Source organism: Vombatus ursinus, unplaced genomic scaffold (genome assembly GCF_900497805.2).
Source record: "Vombatus ursinus unplaced genomic scaffold, bare-nosed wombat genome assembly UNPS02009573.1, whole genome shotgun sequence".
In the NCBI taxonomy this organism is placed as follows: Eukaryota; Metazoa; Chordata; class Mammalia; order Diprotodontia; family Vombatidae; genus Vombatus; species Vombatus ursinus.
In genome coordinates this window covers 22,085,558-22,108,633 of record NW_020949351.1, presented here as the reverse complement: position 1 = coordinate 22,108,633, position 23,076 = coordinate 22,085,558, and the positions used below count along the sequence as shown (strand labels likewise).

Below are 23,076 nucleotides of genomic sequence, written 5' to 3'. Positions count from 1 at the left end.
GTATCTCGCATGTTTTCATTTGTCACGAATACTGATAATCAGAAGATCAAACAAAATAAATTCTATTATTCTATCTTTCAAAGTACCCTGTACAATTTTTTACATGCATTTTAAAAGTCAGTGCTTTGTTTTATCTCATTTATGTCAAATGAGACAACATTTGTAAAGCATTTAGCACTATGCCTGGCACATAGTAGATACTTAATAAACGCTTATTCCATTATTCCTATTGAATTAAATACTTCTTTATAATCAATACCATATAAAATGTAAATGTTTTCATGTTCTGTCAATACTTAAAAAAAAAGAATGGGGCAGCTAGGTGGCGCAGTGGATACAGCACAGGCCCTGAAGTCAGGAGGACCTGAGTTCAAACCCAGCCTCAGACCAAACACTTGACACTTACTAGCTGTGTGACCCTGGGCAAGTCACTTAACCCCAACTGCCCAAAAAAAAAAAAAAAGGATTAATCAACAAATTAGAAAACAATCCTACCCACCATAGGCCAATACTTTCAATCTGTAAAATACAATTTAATACTCATCTACAAAAGAAATGGATTAACTGCAAATACACTGCCAGGCATCCTTAATAACATAGCAAATATCCAAAGCATTATTGTGAAAATGTGAAAAATTAGGTTTAATGCAAAAAACTGATCAATTTAAAAGACAACTATAATTTCTCTAAGTTCTGTAGTAATATTTCATAATTAAAAGCATACTGTCCACCAAAAAAAAAAAATGCAATTAAGTTGTATTCATTTCTTAGGTTTCCTAGGATTAAGGCCTTTCCAATATAGTTTCAACCTTTCTCCAAAATGATTGTGTGCAAAAACAATCCAAAACACCCAAGTTCAAGGATTTTAGCCATTAATATATATTTTAATTTTAATCTCTATGACTCCTCAAATTATGTATTGTTTAAATTATCTTCATATATGATGTATGCCGCAATAGAATGGAAGCTCACGGACAACAGAGGCTATTTTTTATTATTTCTGTTTAACTAGAACCTATACACACTTCTTCAATATTCCCATGATTCTGGGATTTCATCAATGTGGTACTACTACTCCCTCCAATGGTACAAAATGCAAGCCATAAATTCTGTTGCCATATTACTTATTCCATGTGTACCAACACTGTTCCTAAGGAGCTAACTGCTCCCAATAAAATCCTGTCACCTAATGCAGCATTTTCATGGAATCAATTAATGGCTCTGAGCAAGATATGCCTGACATCTCATCTTCTGAAGTAAATCAGTTTATACTTTAGTAGTATATGATAACAAAATCATACTGCAAGTAATGATCACTTAACAGGTCAACTGCTAACTACCTTTACTCCACGAAAAAAGTACAAATATATTGGATACAGCCAGAAGCCATTACTACCACAGTCCTAACCTCAAATGGCTGATCTTTGTTCCTTATCAGCAAAAATAATGGTGGGACAGGAGCTGAATAGTAGCATTGGTAACTCCCAACCAGGTTACCCTCTTCAAGTCTACCCATTTGGCAGGCTACATGACTGCTTGTTTCTCATCCGCCAACTGATGGACTGTCAGGATGGCTTCTACACATTTTAGTTAGTTATCACAAGGCCTGTAGTAAGGAGCTACTTGCCATATACACACACACAAAAGCTGAAAATCTCTATAGGTGGTATTACAACAGTTTAGGACAACAAACGGGGATATAGATTTGTCATGTGGATTCAAAATAAAAGCTTTTAGGAGTCAATTTTACATTGTTCCAAGAATCCCTCCTTCCCTGAGAAGCCTTCCTAAATTAAATTAAGCATTTGAAAGCTAATTCTTTTTCTACTTGAAAAATAGTATAGTTAAGAGAAAAAGGCAGTGAATTTTAAGTCTGAGGAACTGTGTTGAAATCCCTGATGTGCTGTTTAATAAGGAATGTTACCTTGAGCAAGTCACTTTCCTGAACCTCCAGTATCATCTGTAAAATAAGGAGGGTTTTAGTAAAACCGGCAAAGGAGACAAAACACAAAGGTAGGCAAGATTGGAGTGGACTGCAGGAATACAGGAACACTGTTGAGAAAGTTTTAAATTGATACTACTGTTCTGGAAAATGATTTGGAATTATGCCTGCCCCCCCAAAAAAGGTAACTAGACGTCATACTCCTTGACTCAGAAATTTCACTGCTCATCATATGCCCCAAGAAAGCCACCCTGAAACAATCCTTCCATAAATAGCAAAATACTCTAGCAGTACTTTTTGTGGTAGCAAAAAGTTCGAAACAAAGTTTGTACCCCAACAACCATAGAATGGCTGAACAAACTGTGGTACATAATTATAATGAAATATTACTGCACCCCCCAAAAAAACCCCACAACTAATATGAGGAATTCAGAGAAACACAGACTTAGCTCTTCAACTCTAATTTGAACCCTGTATGTATGCTTAGTTCTAAAGCAGTAAGGGAAGAGGAGTTTTAGCAGCAGGAAGACATAGCAGAGGCCATTTATATATGTGGGTTGGTTCTAAGTCAGGTGTTAGGAACTAATAAAGATTAGCTGTACCTTCAATTTTTGACAGAACATATGCTAGAACCAGTACAGCTAAACTGTCAAAGACTTGTGAAGTTTCAACAAATACTCACTCCAAAATTTTCAGATGTGACTTTTTATATTATAGGAAGTTAGTACCTAAAGTGTAGTTATCACAGATCCAAAACCTGTCCAAAACTTTATTACAATGCCAATAATACAGTCCAGTCATTAATATCCTTATAATAAACACATGCCTCTCAAGTTGACCTTTACTTGCCTGTTTTGTGGATCAAGTTTTATGTTTCTCACATAAGACTACTACCCTTAAAATCCATCTACTATCTTTATTTTTTTTTAATGAACCAGATTTATAAAGGAAGGCTTCAAAGAAAGCCACAAGCCCTTATTAAGTGGTTACTAAATACTGGGAACTGTGCTAAAAGCTGGGGACACAATAAAAAGTAAAACCAAATTTTGCCCTAAAAGAACATACATCCTCATGTGGGAGAGAAGAAATACAAGAAGCCTGAATCCATCCTCCCCACCCCCAGCCAGCCACTTTTCAACCCTCCCTCTGCAATGATCATTCAGCCAGAAGTGCCTTCTTTGATGTTCACATGAACTGAACTATGTCACCCTGTCTAAAGCCTTGCTGCCTCCCTCTCTTCACAGTCTGGACACTACGTGAACCTGTTCAACAAGAAACTGTCCTCTACCCTTAAATTCCATCTACTGTTTACACTGCTACTCCTCTAACCTGGATTACACTTACCCAATTTCTCCATTCCAACTATGTAGACTAGGCTCACTACCAATTAAAGCATCAAATCTTAATTCAGACTTCACAACTTTGTGGCAGTACTTCTATTACGGGGCAGCTAGGTGGTGCAGTGGATAGAGTGCCAGGCATAGAGTCTGAAAGACTCATCTTTCCAAGTTCAAATCCAGCCTCGGACATTAGCTGTATGAACCTGGGCAAGTCACTTAACCCTGTTTGTTTCTTCATCTATAAAATTATCTGGAGAAGGAAATGGCAAGCCATTCCAGTACCTTTGCCAAGAAAATCCCAAAAGGGGTTAGGAAAAATTGGAGATGACTGAACAACAATATCATTTTCATTGACCTTCGTATTCCCTATAGTAACTAACCAAAACTTTCTGTCTCCTCAAGGCTCCAGCTCCTCCAACAACCCCTTGCCATTCAGGCTAAAAAACCTAAATGATTTGACTCTTCCTTCTCCATCACTCACTCAAAACCAGTTACTAAGTCCTCTTAATTCTACCTCCACATCATCTCTTAAAATTAACCCTTCTCCCTATTCATTTTGCTCCCTCCCTAATTCACTCCATCATCACTTCTTGCCTAGACTAATAACCCTAATATTGTTCATACAACTGCCAAAATAATGTTCCTAATGCACAGATGTAACTATATTATTCTCAAATTAAAAGAAACCTTCAGTGGTTCCCATAGGATCAAATATAAACTCTAATCAAGTTCCAATCTATCTTTCCCACCTTAATCCACATTACCTTCCATTTCTGTGTAATCAACACTTCCATTAAATTGGACTGCCAGCTGGTCCCCCAACTCCACACATCATATTCCATCTAGTCAGACTTAGAATATGTTTTCTAACTTAACTATACTTTCTGGATCTTTTTCTTTTTTTAAGGCTCTGATCATGTGCCACCTCAACCACGAAGTTTTCCCTGATATTCCACTCTCTCTGTTGCCCATCATACCCAATTCAAAATGTTCTCCTTAAATTTTTTCTAGAGGACTCTGAACATATGTTTCTTACTGTACAGGTTGTGTTCTCCACCCACCCAGAAGAATGTAGGCTCCTTAAAAAGCAGGGGCTGGGGGTGGGAGGCAGCTAGGTGGCACAGTAGATAGAGCACCGATCTTGGAGTCAGGAGGACCTGTGTTCAAATCCAACCTCAGACACCTGACACTTACTATGAGGCCCTGGGCAAGTCACTTAACCCCAACTGACGCAGCAAAAGGGGAAAGGAAAAAAAAAAAAAAGAAGCAGGGGTTGGGTCATTTTTATCTTTTTACCCCCAGCAACTGGCAGAGTGCCTTACACACTGTAGGCGCTTAAAAAATTTTGTTGAATTGAACTGAATAAAATTTTGGAGAACAACTTTAACTCAGGTAGACATCCTCTGACACCATGCAGAGTTCTGTTTCTGTCAAATAATGTTTTACAAATATGCAATAAATTAAGTCAATCAACAAGTGTTTGGGGAAAATTCACTTAATTTAATAATTCAATCCTATTTCCTCCCTCATATCCAATCCAATGATTAAAAACAAAATAGAAGGATGAGTGGGATTCATAAAAGTTTACAAATGCAGTAAGGTGATAATCACCTTGGTTATCCGTATGTGGACTATCTGAATTATGTTCATCCTTGCCAATGGAGCTTTCAATTTCTTTGTGACATCACTACTTCATATATCATCTATTTACTTTTATTCCATTAGCATTTCTTTGTCAACACTCAACACTAGCTACATTTATTCTAATTTCAAATACAGTCTAGAGAACAAAAAACAAACCCCAAAATAATTGAGGTTACTTTCCATATGTATATTCAGCTCCCACTAAAGACCTTTTACTCAAAACAGTAAGTCAATCATACCCAAAGGAAACTGTGAGGCAGATGTGCAAAAGTTTAAAAATCTAAATATAACTTCCATTTAGGCTATTTTGCCTTTGTATTGAAAAATGATACTATCTCTTCCTAGCATGAAGTAAAGACTAGGACTGAATGAAAAAGAGTTTTCCAATTCTTCTAAATTGTAGTTATATTATCATTTTCTTCAAAAGATTAATTTTCTAAACATTAAACAAAGTAATCTTAGAAAGTAATAAAAATATATTCCAATGAGTATAATCCTCCTATTTGACCTCTCCTCAGTCTCCTTTGCTAAATTTTCATCCTAGTCACACCCAACAACTAACTATAGGTGTCCCACAGAGCTCTGTCCCCTTGTCCCATTCTCCCTCAGTACTACTTCACTCGTTATCATCTCTATGCTGATGATTCTCAAATCTACCTATCCATCCCTAACCTCCCTACTGATTCTAGTCTGATATCTCCAGCTCCCTATTAGACATCTAACTGGATGTCCAGTAGACATCTTAAATTCAACATGTCCAAAACTGAATTCATTATCTTCCCCCAAAAAAACCTCTCCCCTTCCAAACTTCCCTATTACTGCCAAAGACACCACCATCCTCCCACAGTCCCTCAGGATTACAACCAAGATAGGTCAACCTCAACTCCTCATTTTCTCTCTCCCCTCCCGCCCACATACCCAATCTGTAGCCAAGGACTATCAATTTCACATTTGCAACATCTCTGGAATAGCCCCCTTCTCTCCTCTGATGACTCAGGCTCTCATTTCCTCACATTATTGCAATAGCCTGTAGTTGGTCTCCTTTTGACAAGTCTATAGGTGCTATAAAAATTCTCATTCCCTTCACTTCCTGTAGATTAATCACAGAAAATTTTAAGTCCTGTCCATGCAATCCTCAACCTTCCTCCTCATCCTATTATTAATCCACTAATGTTCATGGAATGCAAGCTAATGTTATACAGCTACATACCATTTTTATATTTTTCTTAATAAAAGTCATCTACATCATCACAAAATTATCCTCAAAAGTAATGTGACACAGATAAGGGGCAAGTATCATCCCATTTTACAGATGAGCGAACTAAGGCTCTCAGACACTAAATGACTTTAATCAAAATCACAAATAGTAGTAGAGACAAGACTAGAACCTAATTCTGATTTTTTTCCTACTATACACCACTGCTAATACTAGACAAAATACAAGTGGGAAATATGTATATACGCATGCTAAAGATATAGAGTAAGTTGGAAAAGCAAATAAAATTTTCAAAATTCTTATTATAACTGCTATCCCATTATCTCATACTACAATTGTAACATAAAATGTTTTACAAACATTAAAGCACTATATATTATGTCAGTTAATTATATTAGTTCTTAACATTAGTCCATCCTGAGTTGATAACATATTGACTTTTATATTATCTGTCTTGTAAATGCTGTCTTATAATTCTGTGTATCACTGTTCTTAGGAAGGAAAGAGATGAGGATTAGACTAGAGATTTCACTAGTATAGGAAATTCCTGAAGAGGTAAATCCCTCTACCTGCTCAGGTCAGCACAGTTCTGGCAACTAAATAGCCCTGGAGAGTGGCTTAGGGGTGTCAAACATCACAGGTCCAGCAACACTTCAGAGCGCAGCCTAAACCAGATTAAGGTATAATTGGGAAATATTTAACAAAACAAAACACAGTAGAACATAAGTAATGTCATTATGTGATTTTCTAAATCAATATGCAGTCCCCAGAGATTCTTATACATGATTTAATGGCCACCCCCTTTCTATATGAATTTGACACCACTGGCCTAGAGCACTGAGAGTTTATTTGCCCAGGGTCACACAGTCAGTTTGAGTCAGAGTATTGCCTGGAACTCAGGCCTTTCCAGCTTTAAGGCAGCTTCCCTCTATCTATACTCTTATCAAAATTCAAGAACAATACACGGCCATCTACATAAAGCAAAATAAAAATTATGAAAAGTAAATTTCTTACAATACAACTTTTTCTATATTATATGCATAGCCTAACTATATTAATTGGTTCTGCAAAATGCAATTTCAGATGAAACTATGTTTCCATAGAGTGCAGTTCCCTTAAGAACAGAGTTCCTAAATGAGTAATTGGCTAAACAATGTCAAACAGTTTTACAACTTGGTGGTAAAGTTTGGCTATAATTAGTAATAATATCGCAAGATGACATCTGCAAGAACAGTGTTATGTCGGACATGCCTACATTTAACTGAAAGTTAATTATCAATAATATTCTGATAACTATCAATTGTACAGTCTTCGTAATGAATTTTTACATCTATCTTATTGGATTATCATAACATCCTTGTAAGGTAAGCAGAATAGGTGTTATCTATACCCAGTTTAAAGATCAGAAAACAGAAATTCAGCACAGTTAAGTGACTTGCCCAAGGTCACACACATCATTAGCAAGGAGAAGAGGCAGGCCTTGAATTCATGTCTTCTACTCCAAATCTAGTGCTCTACTTTATTTTACTTTTTAATTTCAAAAAAGCACATATACTTTATCACTATAGCAATCATCCATACTTATCATGAAATACCCATTAGAAACTCAGGGAGAAAGAAGCAGCCCATTCTAAGTTTTACTGTAACTAATTTTTCGCTTGTTACAGTAATATCTCAAGCTGCCAAACTTATTTTGCTGCTGATTATACATAAGTAGACAGACAGACAGAGACACACACACACACACACACACACACACACACACACACACACACTTGAGAGGCAATGTGGAATAGTAGGTAGAGAGAGCTGGCCTCAAGAGTCAGGAAGACAGATGCAAACTCTTGATTCTGAAATATATCCTCCCACCTCAGTGACCCTGGAATCACTTAAACTTCTCAGTACTCTAGGCTAAGACTATAAATTGCAGATAAAGTGCTGCCCTGCATTGGTAGAGGCAATTTCTTCCCCTGGCATTTCCTTGCACCAAGAAATCATGGATCTAGTCCCTTATCACCTAAACCTAGGACTCCATATTTCTTGGTTCCCAGGCATTTTCCACGGCTGTCCCTCATGCCTTGGAAAGCTCTTCCCTCCTCATCTATACCTACTGGCTTCCCTGATTTCCTTTAAGTCCCAATCAAAAGCCCATCTCTGGCAGAAGCCTTTCCCAACTCCTCTTAATTCTAGTTAATTATTTCCTATTTATCTTGTATATAGTTTGTTTGTACATATTTATTTACTTGTCTCTCCCATTGGATCTTGACCTCCTTGAGAGCAGGGTTTTTTGACCTCTTTTTGTATTTCCAGTCTTTAGCACAGTGCCTGGCACACAGCAGGCACTTAACAAATGTTTACTGATTGAATAGAAAGTCCCTGGGGTCCCTTTCAACTCTAGATCCATGATACCTCTTTGCTTTTTCATTACCTCTCTGGATATAGACACTATTTTTTTTTATTCATTATTATTTTTTTTTATTCTAAATAATCTCCCTCCTTCATCCCCCTCACAATGAGAAGATAAGAAAAACAAAATCTATTATAAATACGTACAGTCATGGAAAACAAATTCCTGCATTAGCCAAGAAAAAAAGAAAGGAAAAGGAAAAGGAAGAGGAAGAAAAGAAGAAAAGAGAGTAGAGGAGAGAAGCCCTATGCTTCAATCTGCACTGAGTCCATAGGCTATCTGGGGGGTGTACACCATATTTCATCATAAGTCCTTTGTTATGGTAGCTAGTTATGGCATTGATGAGAGTTCCTAAGTCCTTCAAAGCTAATTATCTTTACAATAGCGTTCTTGTAAAAATTGTTCTCCTTGTTTGGCTCACTTCATTTTTCATCAGTTCATAAAAGTCATGCCTGGTTTTTTTTTTTTTAGTTTTTTTTTCTTCCCTGAAACCATCCCCTTCATCCATTCTTATAGCACAATGGTATTCCATCACTTTCATATACCATAACTTGTACAGCCACTCACCAACAGACGGGCATCTCTTCTTCTTCCAATTCTTTGCAACCACAAAAAAAGAGCTGTTATAAATATTTTTGTATAAATGGGTCCTTTTCCTCTTTCTTTGATCTTTTTGGAATATGGACTTAGTAAGTAGTATTTCTAGGTCAAAGGACATAGATACATATGCTCAGTTTGTTAGTTATCTGAGTATAGCTCTAAATTGCTTTCCAGTTCCATCAACAGTTCATTAAAAGTACCCATTTCCCCCCAGCCCTTCCAGCACCTGTCATTTTTCTTTTTTGTCAAGTTAGTCAATCTGATGTTCGAGATGGTACCTCAGAGTTAGTCAATCTGGTGTGAGACACTATCTCACTTTGTTTTAATTTGCATATTCTAATTATTAATTATTTAGAACATTTTTTCATATGGCTACTGATAGCTTGGATTTTTCCCTCTGAAAACTGCCTATTCATATCTTTTGACCATTTATTAAACGGAAAACCACTCTTATTCTTATAAATTTACCTAGTTCCATAAATATCTATATCTCTTTCTATTAATGCAAACTTGAGATTTTATCGGCTTTTTTGGCAACCACACATCACAAGTGTTGACTCACAATGAACTTTAAGGTCAATTAAAATCCCTGAGTTTCTTTCTTAGTAATTAGGGTTAAGTCCAGTTTCCCCCAAGTCTTTACTGTCTCTTGTAAATTTCATGTTGTCCATTCCAGCCTACATAGATAATTCTTAAACTTGATTCTGTCATCTAGTATACTGGCCATCAAATCTCACTTTTCCACATTTTCATCCAAGTCCAGGATAAAATGTGAAATAGGAAACAGTCATGGACCAGACCCTAAAGAATATTTCTAGAAACCACTGTCCAGTTTGAAATATTAACATCTTTAGGTAAAGTTGTTCAACCAACCACAAACTGTACTATCAGCAGCAAGGCACAGCAAATAGAAAACTAAATTTGGAAAAAGACCTAGGTTCAAATGTTACCTCAGACACTAGCTACGTCACTCTGGACAAGGTGACTTAACCAGTATGTCCCTCAGTTTTCTCATTTGTAAAATAAGAGACTTGGACTCAAAGGCCTCTAAAGACATCTGTTGTAGCGCTCTAAATCTATGATTCTAATCTATAATTCAATGAATTTTTACCACCTTGTGTGCCAAAGTACGAAAGATATAGAATACTTGGTTGAAATCATGATATAATACCTATAGCATTCTCATTAATTCCAGTCTAGTAACTTAATTAAAGAGGGGGTTGAAAAAATTTGTTTTACATGATTTGTTCATAGCAAACACTTGTCAGGTTACAGTGATCTCTTTCTTTTTCTAAGTGTTCACAAGATGTATGCTTAACAAACCATTCTAGAATTTTTCAGGGAGCAAAGTTAAGCATAATGGGCTGTAGTTTTCTAGACTTCCTATCTGAAAATCAGAATACCAGCATCTCTCCCGTTTTAGAGCATATTCCTATTTAATGTTCTATAACAGACCTCTATTTTTTTATCTAACAGATGACAATACACAATCACGAATAGAATCAACTAACAACAAGCTATGAAAGCTAGGAATTTTGGCTACCAAAGAACACCAATTCCGGCTCACTCAGGATACCTATTCATAAGTCTAACTTCCCTGGGTTTCAATTAACTTACCTATAAAATTCAGAGATTGTGTTAATAGTGTTCACTACAAGCCCTTCCAGCTTTAAAATTCTAATATTCTTCTAAATACTATTGACTTGCTTCAATATAAAATCCTACAGAATATTAACAAAATATTTACACAGGCTAGACTTAAACAATGACATAAAGAAAACTAAAGCAAGTAAGTGGACATTGAGATTACAGAGAAGGGACTGTGTGTGTAGTTCTTTTTGTACAGTTCCACGAAAACAAGCACTCTGAGGATGATGAAGAAAATAAAATAGTATTGGGGTGTAACAAGTAAGCATTTTAAAAAACCATTTACAATGGTAAATTTCACAATCTCTTTTCACAAGTGTTAATTATCTTTTCTTTTCTACTAGCAAACTAAATTTACACAATTTAGGAAAAGTTCACAATTTCTGTTGGGTCCAGACCTGCACTTTCTTGGTGTGAGGAACTCCCAAAAAACAAATTCCTTCTATCAAGGCAGATTAGCAACTCTTCCGTAACTATAATTTTAGAGTTGATTTGGGCACTGAGAACTATGCGTCCTAATCCAGGTATCTTTAAACTTAGGTCTTTCTAAGACTAGCCCTCTATCCGGTGTCTCAGGCTGCCTCTTTCACTAGATTTCTGGGCCTAAAAATGTTTATTTTCTTGCCTTTTTAAATTTCTCTTTCATTATCAACAGTTAGGACAGTAATTAACAGCGATCTTGTCATAACAATCAATCGGTCATTTATTTGGCACCTACTATGTGCAAGATCAGAGTTCAAACCAATGAAAAATTCATAACCTTGTGTTAACTTCCAAAAATAGCAAAAACCAAATCAATCAAACACATTTACTGGATCAAATAATGTGCAATAAATACTATAAAGTATGCAAATCCTTACCCCATACAGAAATCTTTCAAAGTTTAGTTCCGGTAAGTTACATACTCCTCAAATTAATGACAAAAATGTCCAACTCTTTATTCGGTGATTCAAAAACTTAAAGTAAATAACGTACAGCACTCCGAATGTCTTTTCTTTTTTTTAAATAATGCAATGACTCCAACCTCCAAAAAATAAAAACTATCCTATAAAGTCGACATTTTAAAACGCCAGCAATACTCTCAAAGCAAGCACTGACCTTAAAAAAAAAACAAAAAAAAACAAAAAATCTTTCCCCAGACTACATCATAGACAGTTAATGCGGTTATTGACAGGAATTTTCAAAAATCCAAGTCTCCACAAAAAGGGACTGTGGCGCGGGGAATGGGAAATAAGAGGACTAAGTGAACTTTTCTGGGGCTCTCAGGAACAAGAAGGGGAGAAGGTTACCTATTCAATAGTTTTGTTATTATTTCAAAGAAAACTTTCCAACCAGAGCCTGCGCCTCCGGGGCGCACACAGAGTTGGGCAGCGAGGGTCTGGGCTCCTCCTGCAACTTCTGCCATTTGTTTGAGGCGCACAGCACAGGGCGTGGGTGAGGGAACCTCTCCAGTTTGACTAGCAACATGAAAAACAGTTCAAATACGGTCACCCCACAAAAAGGGGGGAGTGGGAGGAGGACGCAGGCTTAGGTGAAAAAGAAGCCGCGGAATGAACAATATTCTAAGGCGAGATGGTGGGTGGGGAGCGAGAGCGGGAGGAGGAAGGACCGAGACACAGAAAACCTGCAGGCCCGCAGCAGCTCCCGAGGCCTGCGAACAACTGAGACAAAAGTAGGGCCAGCGCCGAGGCCGGGTCTCTGGCGGAGGGGCCTCGGCGGTGGCGACCCGGATAGTACGGTATCATTCCGCACCCTCCCTGCTGGCTTCCCTCCCTCCCTCCACCACAGTCAGGAGCGGCGGCGGCGGCGGCAGGAGCAGCCGGCGAAGCGGTCGCCACAGAGGCAGCTGCCGCCTCTTTCGCACAATGGAGATGAGTTCGGCTGCGGCCGCCACCGCGCCTCAGTGCTGGCCCCGTCCACATCCGGGGACTATATGCGCGGCGGAAAAGCACGTTTCTCCTGCAGACCCCAGCCCCACCGAGCCCCTTGGCCAGGCCAGACCGCTTTGGGGGTCGCCGAGGGATTTATTGGGCTCCTCCCCGGCCACCTTACCGGTCTCGCCGCTCGTTTTGGTCTCCTTCGGTTTCGGAGGACGGCCCCGCGGCATAGTTCCCCGGCGGTGGTTTGATGGGGTAGGGCCGCTTGGGTGCAGCTAGAAAGGGGGCCGGACCAACCCCTTCACACACTGTGTATACACACACACATACACGCATACATACACACACATACATACAGACATACGGGAGAGAAGGAGGTGGGGGCGCGCACGCGCGTGGAACACGCCGCGAGAACGCGGCGCGCGCCGAAGGGATGGAGCGAGCGGGAGGGGGCGGGGGCAGGGGCGGGGAAGAAGTAGCGGACGTTAGTAGTCGCGGCCTCTCAGGGTTGCCCCCGCCCTTCGGCCCAGACTTATCATCCGGGTATTCTGAAATGCGCCGGGAAGTGGAGGCATCGGGTGCAGAGCGGGGCGCTAGGGTAAGGGCTGACCTCCGTGAATTCCTATCCCGACGGGCTGCCTGCGGGTCGTTGGGAGGCTTGAAAGCTGCTTTGCTTCGGGGAGGGGGACGGACAGGTAGGGGTGACTGGGATTTTGTGCGCGTGCCCCGGAAGGCCCGTTGGCTTGGGTGAAGAAAAGCGGAGGAAGACGTTAGTTGGCACGTTATCAACGTGCGAGACCACCCCGAGTGTCACTGAGGGGCGTTGGGCTAAGCGTACGCCCTCGGCCCCCTGAGTCTGGCCCAGCTGCTCTCCGCTGGACCTCGGAGCGTCCTGGAAACCACATTCTCCTGTCCTCCAGACCTTCTGAGTTCGCTTAGGCATGATTGCCCAACCAGGGATATCGTTAGTCTTACAGTCTTCGAAATGGACTAAAATACATTCACTCAGATATAAGATGTCTATTTTTAAAATGTCGCAGTTGACGGTGGTGTTTTTTGCATCTTATTCATCTTTGCATTCAAGGACCCCTGTAATGTGATACCACCCCTTACTATTCACTGCTCCAATTGCATATGTGATCCAGTTAAACAACACCCAGAGTTTCAGCGTCCCATTTGTGTGCTTTTCTCTGGGACTGAGACGCCTTCCCTTCTTCCTCTTTTCCTGCTCAGTTTCTACTTATACTTAATTCTAGTGCCTATTGCCAGTTTATAGCGTGTTAGTACATAATTATTTGCATGCTGTCTCCCCTATTTGATTGTGAGCTCCTCGAGAGTAAGGACTGGCTTTTTCCTTTCTCTGTATCCCCAGTGCTTAGCATGGTGCCTGACATATAGTGGGTTCTTACTAAATGTTTATGACTGACAAAGTTTAAAACCCAATTCAAATGATTCTATACCAGACTGTAAACTTCCTAACCTAAGAATAGGGACTGTCTTAGCTATGTTTTTTTATCCCTGCCTTCCCCTAAGTACACTGCAGGCTGTTCCTTACTCAAAAATATCCATCCTTCATTCAACAACTATTTTTTCTTTTTTTTTTTTTTTGGTGAGGCAATTGGGGTTAAATGACTTGCCCAGAATCACACAGCTAGTAAGTGTTATGTGTTTGATGCCGTATTTAAACTCGGGTTCTCTTGACTCCAGGGCTGGTGCTCCATTCACTAGGCCACCTAGCTGCCCGTTAACAAGTATTTTGTTAAGCGCCTATTATAATGTCCTGCGAAGTGCTGGAGACACAGACAAAAATGAGATAGTTACTGCCCTCAAGGCCCTTAAGTCACATGAAGGGTGGGGGAAACATGTACACAGATAATTAAATACAAAATAAAAACATTCTTAAGTGGGCATTAGTAACTGGGAAAATCAAAATAGCACTTGTATGAGGGTAGAACTTGAAAGGATATTGTTATTTCCTTCAATACCTATCACCTTTCACAAAGCAGGCACACCAAAAATGTTGGTGGATTTAATTTAATTGTATATCAACTGTCTACCAAATGTCAGACACAAAATGTAACAGGAGCAAGGGAATACAGTTGTTAAGTGCCTGGCGAAAGAAAAAAGGCCAGTTTGCCAGGAAGGGAGTGATGATTTGCACAGTCGTGGGGAAGTCATTGAAGTATTATAGAGCTGACATAGACTTGGAGATTATAAAGTCCAAATCTCACTTTACAGATGAGAAATTGACATCCAGAATTATAGAGCTATAAAGAGATTGAATTAAGGACTAGACACCAGATCTTTTGACTCCAACCTTCTACCACAATCCATTCCCACTTTTGTAAGGGAAGTTGAAATCACAAAGTAAATCATTCTTAAATCCTAAGTGATACTCTCTTCTCCTTCCCACTAGATGAAACTATTATATGCATAAATGGAGATACTCTTACAACAATGACTAGATTTTCAAAATTCAACAATGTGAACAAAGTCAAAATAATTTGCGTATGTAAATATTTTTACTTTCCCTTTTGAGGAAAATAAAGCAGTACTGTTGTGTGTTTGAGTTCAAATAAAACTTATCAGCTTTATCTCTACTTCTCTGAACCCTGACTATTTTCTAACTTTCGACTGAAGAAATTAATAAAAGGTGAAATATTTCAGGCATTTGCATCCTTTTTCTTAGTGTTTGTTATTAACTTTAAGGGTTTATAAAAATATCAGTGTTTTCATGCTGTGATTAAATGAGTTGAGTTTTTTTTTAAAGTGTGAGTTAGTTAAATTACTGTTTTGTACTGGTGCCTAGCAATACTTTATTTCAAAGAATAATTGAAAAACCCATAAGTAATTTATTTTCTGCCAAGATTTCTCAGTTTTTCTGAAAATAAAGCCTGGAGGTAGGGGATAAAAAAAAATGGCCTGGGTGTGTGGGGGGAGGGGGGAATAGTTCAAGTTCAAAAATCCAGTCAGATTATGCAAAAAAAAGTTATTTCTGTTATATTTAAAAGTAGTGATCCTACATAGCAGTATTAGCTGACAATTATTAAGAGTACATTGTGTATACATAATACTTAAATAAATTCATCAGGTGATTATTACATGCTAAAACCTAGGGATACAAGGATAAAAGTTAAAATAATCCCTGCCTTCAAAGAGCTTCCACGGAGGGAGAGAGGGACCTGTGAGGTAGATGCAACATTTGCAGAAATCAAAAAGAGATCATAGATTTTGAGCCGAAAGGGACTTGAGAAGTCTAATCCAAGTTCTTCATTATAATGGGAAATCTTAGGCCCAGAAAAAATTAAGTGGCTTGCCCAAGGTTAAATATCTGGTAAGTGGAGGAGCACAGATTTTTGAACCCAGGTCTACTAAGTAAATCCACTGCACTTTACATTGTAGCATGACAAGTAAATGCAATATAATTTTAGGAGGGAGCGAACACCAACAGGGATCAGAGAAGGCTTCTTGTGGGTGGGCTATAAACTTTTAGATCATCTTTCATAATTATAAAATGGTTACTAGAAAAATTTGAGTTCTATGATTACTAAATCAGTCAATCAACAAGTATTTTCTTCAATGTGAAGGATCTTCCATAGGTTTAAAAAGTTCCTGCCTTCAAGAAGTTTGTATTCTGGTTGGAAAAGATTTCACCTTAAGAAAAAATAGATACATTCTGAATTTGTAAAACAGACCATAAATTCTCTAAAAGTCCAAAGGCAGGAGAAACCACTCTGGATGTAAGCTAATAGGGTGGGAGGAGCATCTTAGAGTAGATGGGATTTGAGTTAGGCTTTGAAAAATGAAGAGGATTTGTTTAGACATGGAATAAGAAGTATAATCAAAAACAGAGGAAAAAATGAAGAGAGGGAATTGTCAACAATAAAGACTGACTGATGCTTATAATCCATTTTGGAGTATATAAGAAAACTATGAATATATAGGGAAGATCCAGATTATGAAATATCAAGCAAAGAAATGTGAATTTAATGTGATAGTCAATGGGGATTCATTACAAGTTATTGAAGAGATAGATAAATAAATAGATGTAGTATATATTATGTATATATATGTATATATCATGACATCATGCTACTGTGTAAAGAGCACTGGATATATGTACATATACATGTAAAATGTGCATGTATGCATATAACATACATATATGTATAGTAATCATAGTTAATAATAGCTGACATTTTTATAGCATTTACTATGTGCTAGGCATTGTGCTAAATATGTTACAATTATTATTTCACTTGAGCCTCATGACAACCTCAGGGACGTTGGTGATATCATCATTCCCATTTTACAGAAGAGGAAACTGAAGCAAATAGATTAAGTGACTTGCCCAGAGTCACATAGCTAGTAAGTATCTGAGGTTGTATTTGAACTCATCTTCCTGACTCCATTCCCAGGGCTCTATCCAATGTTCCACTTACGTAGGTATTGTAAACCAGCTTGCCCCCTCCCAGTACTAACTTGAGCCCCCCTCACCTGAGAAAAGATCTAAAACCTGAATTGGCCAATCAGGGAAAAGACATTTTTAGCCCACTCTGAGCTTAACCTGCCGTAATGCTTTCTTTCCATGCTCTGGCATAACAGAGATGCTTTGCTTTGCTCTCTGAGTGAGCCCAAGCTCTCTGGATTTTGCTGACTGGAAACATTCTTCTGCCAAGGACCTGACCCACTCTGGTGGGTCATTTCCCTTATCTTATTGTTTACAACTCTCCCCTGTTACCCACTATCTTGAGTAATGGCATTCCTCTTCCCTGTTGTTTATGAGCTATGTTATGTTATGCTATGCTATGCTATGCTATGTTATGTTTGTGACAGAAGAAACACACACATCCTGGAACTATAATTTCAATTGATACTTTGGCACCTCTCTTACCTTATTAGTTTATGAATCTGTCTTATTAAAAATTCCTTTCTCATAGTATGGTTAACACACATGGAGACTATAATTTTGGCTGACACAGGCATCCTGAGTCAGGAAGGGAGGAGGAATTGCTTTGAGGATATAAAGTCTTCTTCGAATGTCCTTTCTTTGAGCTCATTTTCCCAATAAACTCCTGTGCATATCTCTATATGCATGTTCACCTGCTTTGAGAGAAATAAACATGCGCATGCAGCCTAATTTTATTTGTCTTTCTTAGAACAAACTCTGTAACGTTGACAGTATGTATGTGTATATATACATACACACATACATACATACATACACAAATATATGTGAGAAGCAGCATAACGTAGTATATAGATAGCTAACCTCAAAATCTGGAAAACCTGGGTTCGAGTCGCACGTCTGAAATATACTGCTTGTATGACCCTGGACAAGTCATTAAACCTCTTAATGTCCCCCAGACAGCTCTCAAATACTATAGATTGCAGAGAAGGCGTCATCTATATTGTCAAAGAAAGTTCTTCACCAAGACCTTCCTATACCAATGAAATCATTGGTCTAATCAATAACTACCTATATTTTGTCCTGTATTGTCTACTGAGTGCAGAAGATATCTCTATATTGAAAGAGCAATAGACATATAACATAAATAAGCATTATGTAATCACAGAATGTCAGTCAATGAATATTTATTAAGCACCTGTTATGTGCTGGGCACTGTGCTAAGTGCTGGGGATACAAATACAAAGAACAGAGGCAATCTCTGCCCTCAAGGAGCTTACAATATAACAGCGAAGATAACACACAAAAGGAAGCTGGAAAGTTGAGGGGTGGGAGTGGGGCCTGAGTTCCAAAGAAGTCCAAAAGTAGTGTAGCTGGTGTGAAATGGAGGGAAAAACTCTGTTGAGGCCCTTCTTTACATAGAAGCCCTGGAACCTATGTCCCCAAAGCTCTAATCAGAAGGGCAGAGGGTCCTGAAGAGATGCGAGTACTAGGCAGATTCAATCATGTAGGATGATCAAGGTTTCCCAGTGATGATTTTCCTGGAGAAGGGAATCATAATGGAGAGTTCCAAAGAAGTTTCAGAATAGTTAGGCTGGTGGGAAAGGGGATCTAGATTAAATTAATCAATCAATAATCAAATCATCAAAAATATAAAGTAGGTGAGAGTCTTTAATCAATTTGGAGTGTTTTGATCTTTGGATAAAGACAGATAACAGTATCTTGTGAGTGACGGGAAGACTAGCTCTGGCAATGCATGCATCAACCTCATCATCTATGTGTACGTCTTTGGAAAGTACACTGCCAAGGTAAATGAACTTATCCACAGCATTTAAAATCTCTCCATTTGCTATAATTGATGGTTCCACATAGGAGCTGCTGGCTGCTGGAGAACCTGTGTTTTCTTGGTGTTAATTGTCAGACCAAGATTAGCACAAGCCGCAGAGGATCAATCCGTACTTTGTTTCATCTCAGCCTCAGAGGTTGCATTGAGTGTACAATCACCTTCAAACAAAAAAAACCATGCACCAATTCTCTCTCCACTTTAGTCTTGGCCTGTTACCATCAGTGTGGCAGCTGACCTTGATGTCATTGTCGAAGGTGTCTGACAACATTGCTGAAAACATTATGCTAAAAAGCATGGGAGCGAGCACAGAGCCCTGCTTCGTTCCATTGCTGAATGGGAAAGTGCAAGAGCATCATCCATTACCCAGAACGCATGCAAGCATGCCACCATGGAACTGGCATGCTGTACTGAGATAAAGGAGAAGCCTGAGAGACAGAGTTTCCAGATAATTAATAATCAAATTATTAATTAGGCTAGCAAATCAATAAATCCATGATCAGTGGTTTCTCTCAGTAACAAAAGACAAAACCATGGAGATCACCGAATGCTTAAATACTTTTGGAAAAGGAGGTGCCCCTGGAAGGTGAAAATTAACCCTGATTGGTGGATAATTAATAAGGGGGTCAACATATTAATGAGAACTTGGACTAAAAGTCTTCAGCTCCTCCTCCTGAGAATGTGGCTTGATCATGAAACTCAGCACCCTCAAGCAATCTGGACAAAAGAATCCATCTCTACCCAGACCACTGGTTGGTTTTTTCCTTAATAATATGAGTTACCCTAAACTCCACAGTAGTGGTACAATGACTTGTGCTTGTTTCCTAAAGGCAAGAATTCACCTAGATTAGATTTTGTTTACACTCTAAACAAAAGTAAAGTCTTTTAGTTGAGTGGAGTCCAGCCCAAGATCACAGAGCATGTCCCCAGAAGATTTAGGCAATCTCATTTATCAGCAATGTCCTTCAGAGACTGACTGATTGGCCTGAATGAGGGAATAAAGGGAAAAAACCTTAATCCTAATTTAATAATTGATTATTAATATAGTAGAAAATAATAATTTCTCTCAGTACTGATGAACTTCTCTGGACAACCAAATTTTGCTATTATGTTCCACAGGCCCTCACAACTGACTCTATTAAAGGCCTTGTCAGACTGATGAATGTTTTGTATAGACCTCTCTTCTGCTCCTGGCCTTTCTCTGGAAGTTGGCAGGCAGTAAATACCATGTCAAACAATTCTTGGCCCTTTCCAAAGCCACACTGGTTCTCATGTAGATGACCATCTTCCAAGTGAAGGATCAGCTTGTTAAGAAGGACTCTGGCAAGAATCTTGCCAGCAATGACTAAGAGAGAAACATCCCTGTAATTGTCACAGGACAACCTTTTTCCTTTTCCTTTAGAAAAATGGATAATGGAGGCATCCTTGAATTCCTGAAGGATAATCTCCTTTTACCATGTAACCTGGAAAATTTCAATCTGCTTTTGAATGAACAGTGGACCATTTGCCTTGTAAATCTCAGCTGGAATAGGATCAGCACTAGGTGCTTTGCCACATGAGAGGAACCTAATGGCATTCAAAACCTCTTTTTCAGTTGGAAGTTTGGATAGAGAAGGATTGACTTCAACTTGAGGTAAATAGTCAATGGTTTCCACATTGGTTGAAGATGGTGTGTTGAGAAGACTATGGAAATGTTCAGCCCATCTCTCCAGGATCTTGTCCTTATCACTAATCAATGTGGCTCCATCAGCACTGAGTAGTTGAGATGTGCCATAGGTCTTCGGTCCATAACCAAACATCATAAAAGCACTTAGGATCAGTGCTATCAGCGTAAAACTGAATTTCATCTGCTTTCTTACTGAGCCAAGAATCCTGCATCTCTCTAAGTTTCATTTGCACTTTATTTCTGATGGAGTTAAATGCTGCCTTCTTAGAGACAGATGAACTATCCTGCTGGTAAAACCCTATGAAATTCTTATTTTTCATTTAACAGCCTCTGAATTTCCTTATAATTTTTGTTAAACTAATCCTGATGTTTTTGAGTATTCTGGCCCAGATCAGTAAAGGCAGTGCTGTACACCAAATCTCTGAAAGCTGCCCACTGCTTTTCTGCTATAGATTATTTACATAGATATGTAGATATAACTTCTGCATTGCAATGGTCAATATAGGTAGCACCTCATGCTACTGCTAGAAGTATAATTAGTGAGTCTAAAGAGCATTATTTCATTCAGTTCATCATAAATTTATTAAGTATGTAATAGTTATAAGACACTGAGCTAGATACTTGGGATACAATCACAAAAATGAAAATTCATGCCCTTATAGGGCTTACAGCCTATTTATTATCAGGATGCATCATGTACATAGATAAGTTAATATCAGGTACTTTGAGGAGGAAAAGAGCATTAACAATTTGGGGATAGGGTAGAACAGGGTAACAAGTAAGGCTTCAAGTAGGAAATACTTGAGCTAAACCTTGATAAAAGATAACAATTCTGAGAAGAAAAGTTAGGGGTGGGGGAAGGGGAGTTAATTCAAGTATGGCCAGATGGCTTGTGCAAATAAAGGCAGGTAGGCAGAAGACAAAACATCAAGGTCATTAGTTGTATGGTTTTTCTGGGACATGGAATGAATGATGAGAACAATATGAAAATGATTAGCACAATGGAATTCTAGCACATGTGCAGACCCTATCCCTTTGCTTAGCTGATGCAACTTTTCCACCTAGATAATGCTAGGGAGCTTTCTTCTGGGGGAATCTTTATGATGTATAAAGGTCATGACTTGAAGATACTATGGAGCATGTGTAGACATTCTGCAACTTGTTCCAGGTGGCTAACCATAGGATTGAGGGGAGCCTTTTCAATTGAAACCATAGCTGGAACTGTCAGTGTCTTCAAAAAAAATCTGACAGTATCAACTACCCAGGGAACTGGGTGGCTTTTACTAACATTATCTGTAAGAAACCATACATTAAAGAACTTTAATTCTCTCCTGTGAAATCATATGACCCAGAAGTAGGTCCTGATCCTTGGCCTTTTCATTTGTTCTGTTTTAGGTGGAGTCGGAGCCTCAGACAATGTGAGTTTCAGAAGTCAGGAGAGCACACCACAGGAGCCTAGGAGTCAGAACCTAAGATGAGTTTTTTAGCCCCCACAAATGCATTCCCCCCTCCTCCATCCCCAAATAAGCACAATCTTTGAGAGTGGGAGTGGCCTTTGAAAATCCAGCCCAACAGAAAGACTCACTTGGTCATCATACTGCATCTGGATGTGAAATGGTCCCGTGGACTGGAACCAATGATATGTAGAAAGTGAACTAAATTTTAAGCCTACTTAACAACAAACTGAGGTAAAGGGAAAAAAAAAAGTATGTCCTGAAGTACTGAGGAAAATGCTTGTATGCTTGTTTTTGCTGTAACTTGAAGCAAATATCCTATTGTAAAAGCTAATTGATGTTAGGTTGTCGACAGAAGTGAGGCACTCATAACTTGCCCCTAACAATATCCAGTAATACAAGCTTGAGCCAATGGCTATAGAGAAGAAACACCCCAACCCTTCAGGTCACCTTAGAACCCTGAGGGAAGAAATATAGCAGACCTGACCCCAAGAGAATAGGACCAAGGCATCATGTTACGTTGGAAATGCAGGTTTGAGCCTGATTACATGAAGAGCCTTAAGGCTAACTAGTTATTTGACTCTGAAAGCAAAAGTGAACAACTGATAATATTTCTAATTTTTTTTTATCATAAAGTGACAGTCAACAACAAGCATGACCATGTAGAAATACAAAAAAATGACAGAAAAAGGAATTAAATATGAAACCATGGACTTGTTTTTTAAGTATGCATCAACTTCAACCTGACATTATAAACACCACCCTGCGCTTGTTGTCTGTATCCCCTTCTGAATGAAGTTTTCCTATCTTCTATATATTTTTTTAAATGTTTCATTGATGAACTTTTCTTTTTTCTTTTTTTAATGTATCACAATCATTCATGTTAACTATTTCCTCTCTAATTCAGTTTTATCTCTTCTTGAATTTTCAGAATTTCTATTTTTTGTATTTAGAGTTTTGTATTTTTTATTATAATAGTATTTTAAAGTTGTGTACTCAATTCATTGAGCTATTCATCCTTTCTTTTATTGG

The 23,076-nt window shown here is 38.5% G+C and overlaps 1 protein-coding gene across 3 annotated transcripts in view; it reads right to left on the bottom strand.

Moving 5' to 3' along the window:
• ZNF236 (zinc finger protein 236) overlaps positions 1-13,021 on the bottom strand; it is a 212,040-nt gene extending 199,019 nt beyond the window's left edge. For all 3 annotated transcript variants that reach the window (XM_027852409.1, XM_027852410.1, XM_027852413.1), the window contains exon 1: positions 12,849-13,021. In XM_027852409.1, coding sequence (XP_027708210.1) covers positions 12,849-12,903 — 55 coding nt within the window. In that variant the 5' untranslated portion in view covers positions 12,904-13,021. The remainder of the gene's footprint in view (positions 1-12,848) is intronic.
• Between the last annotated feature and the right edge of the window lie 10,055 nt (positions 13,022-23,076).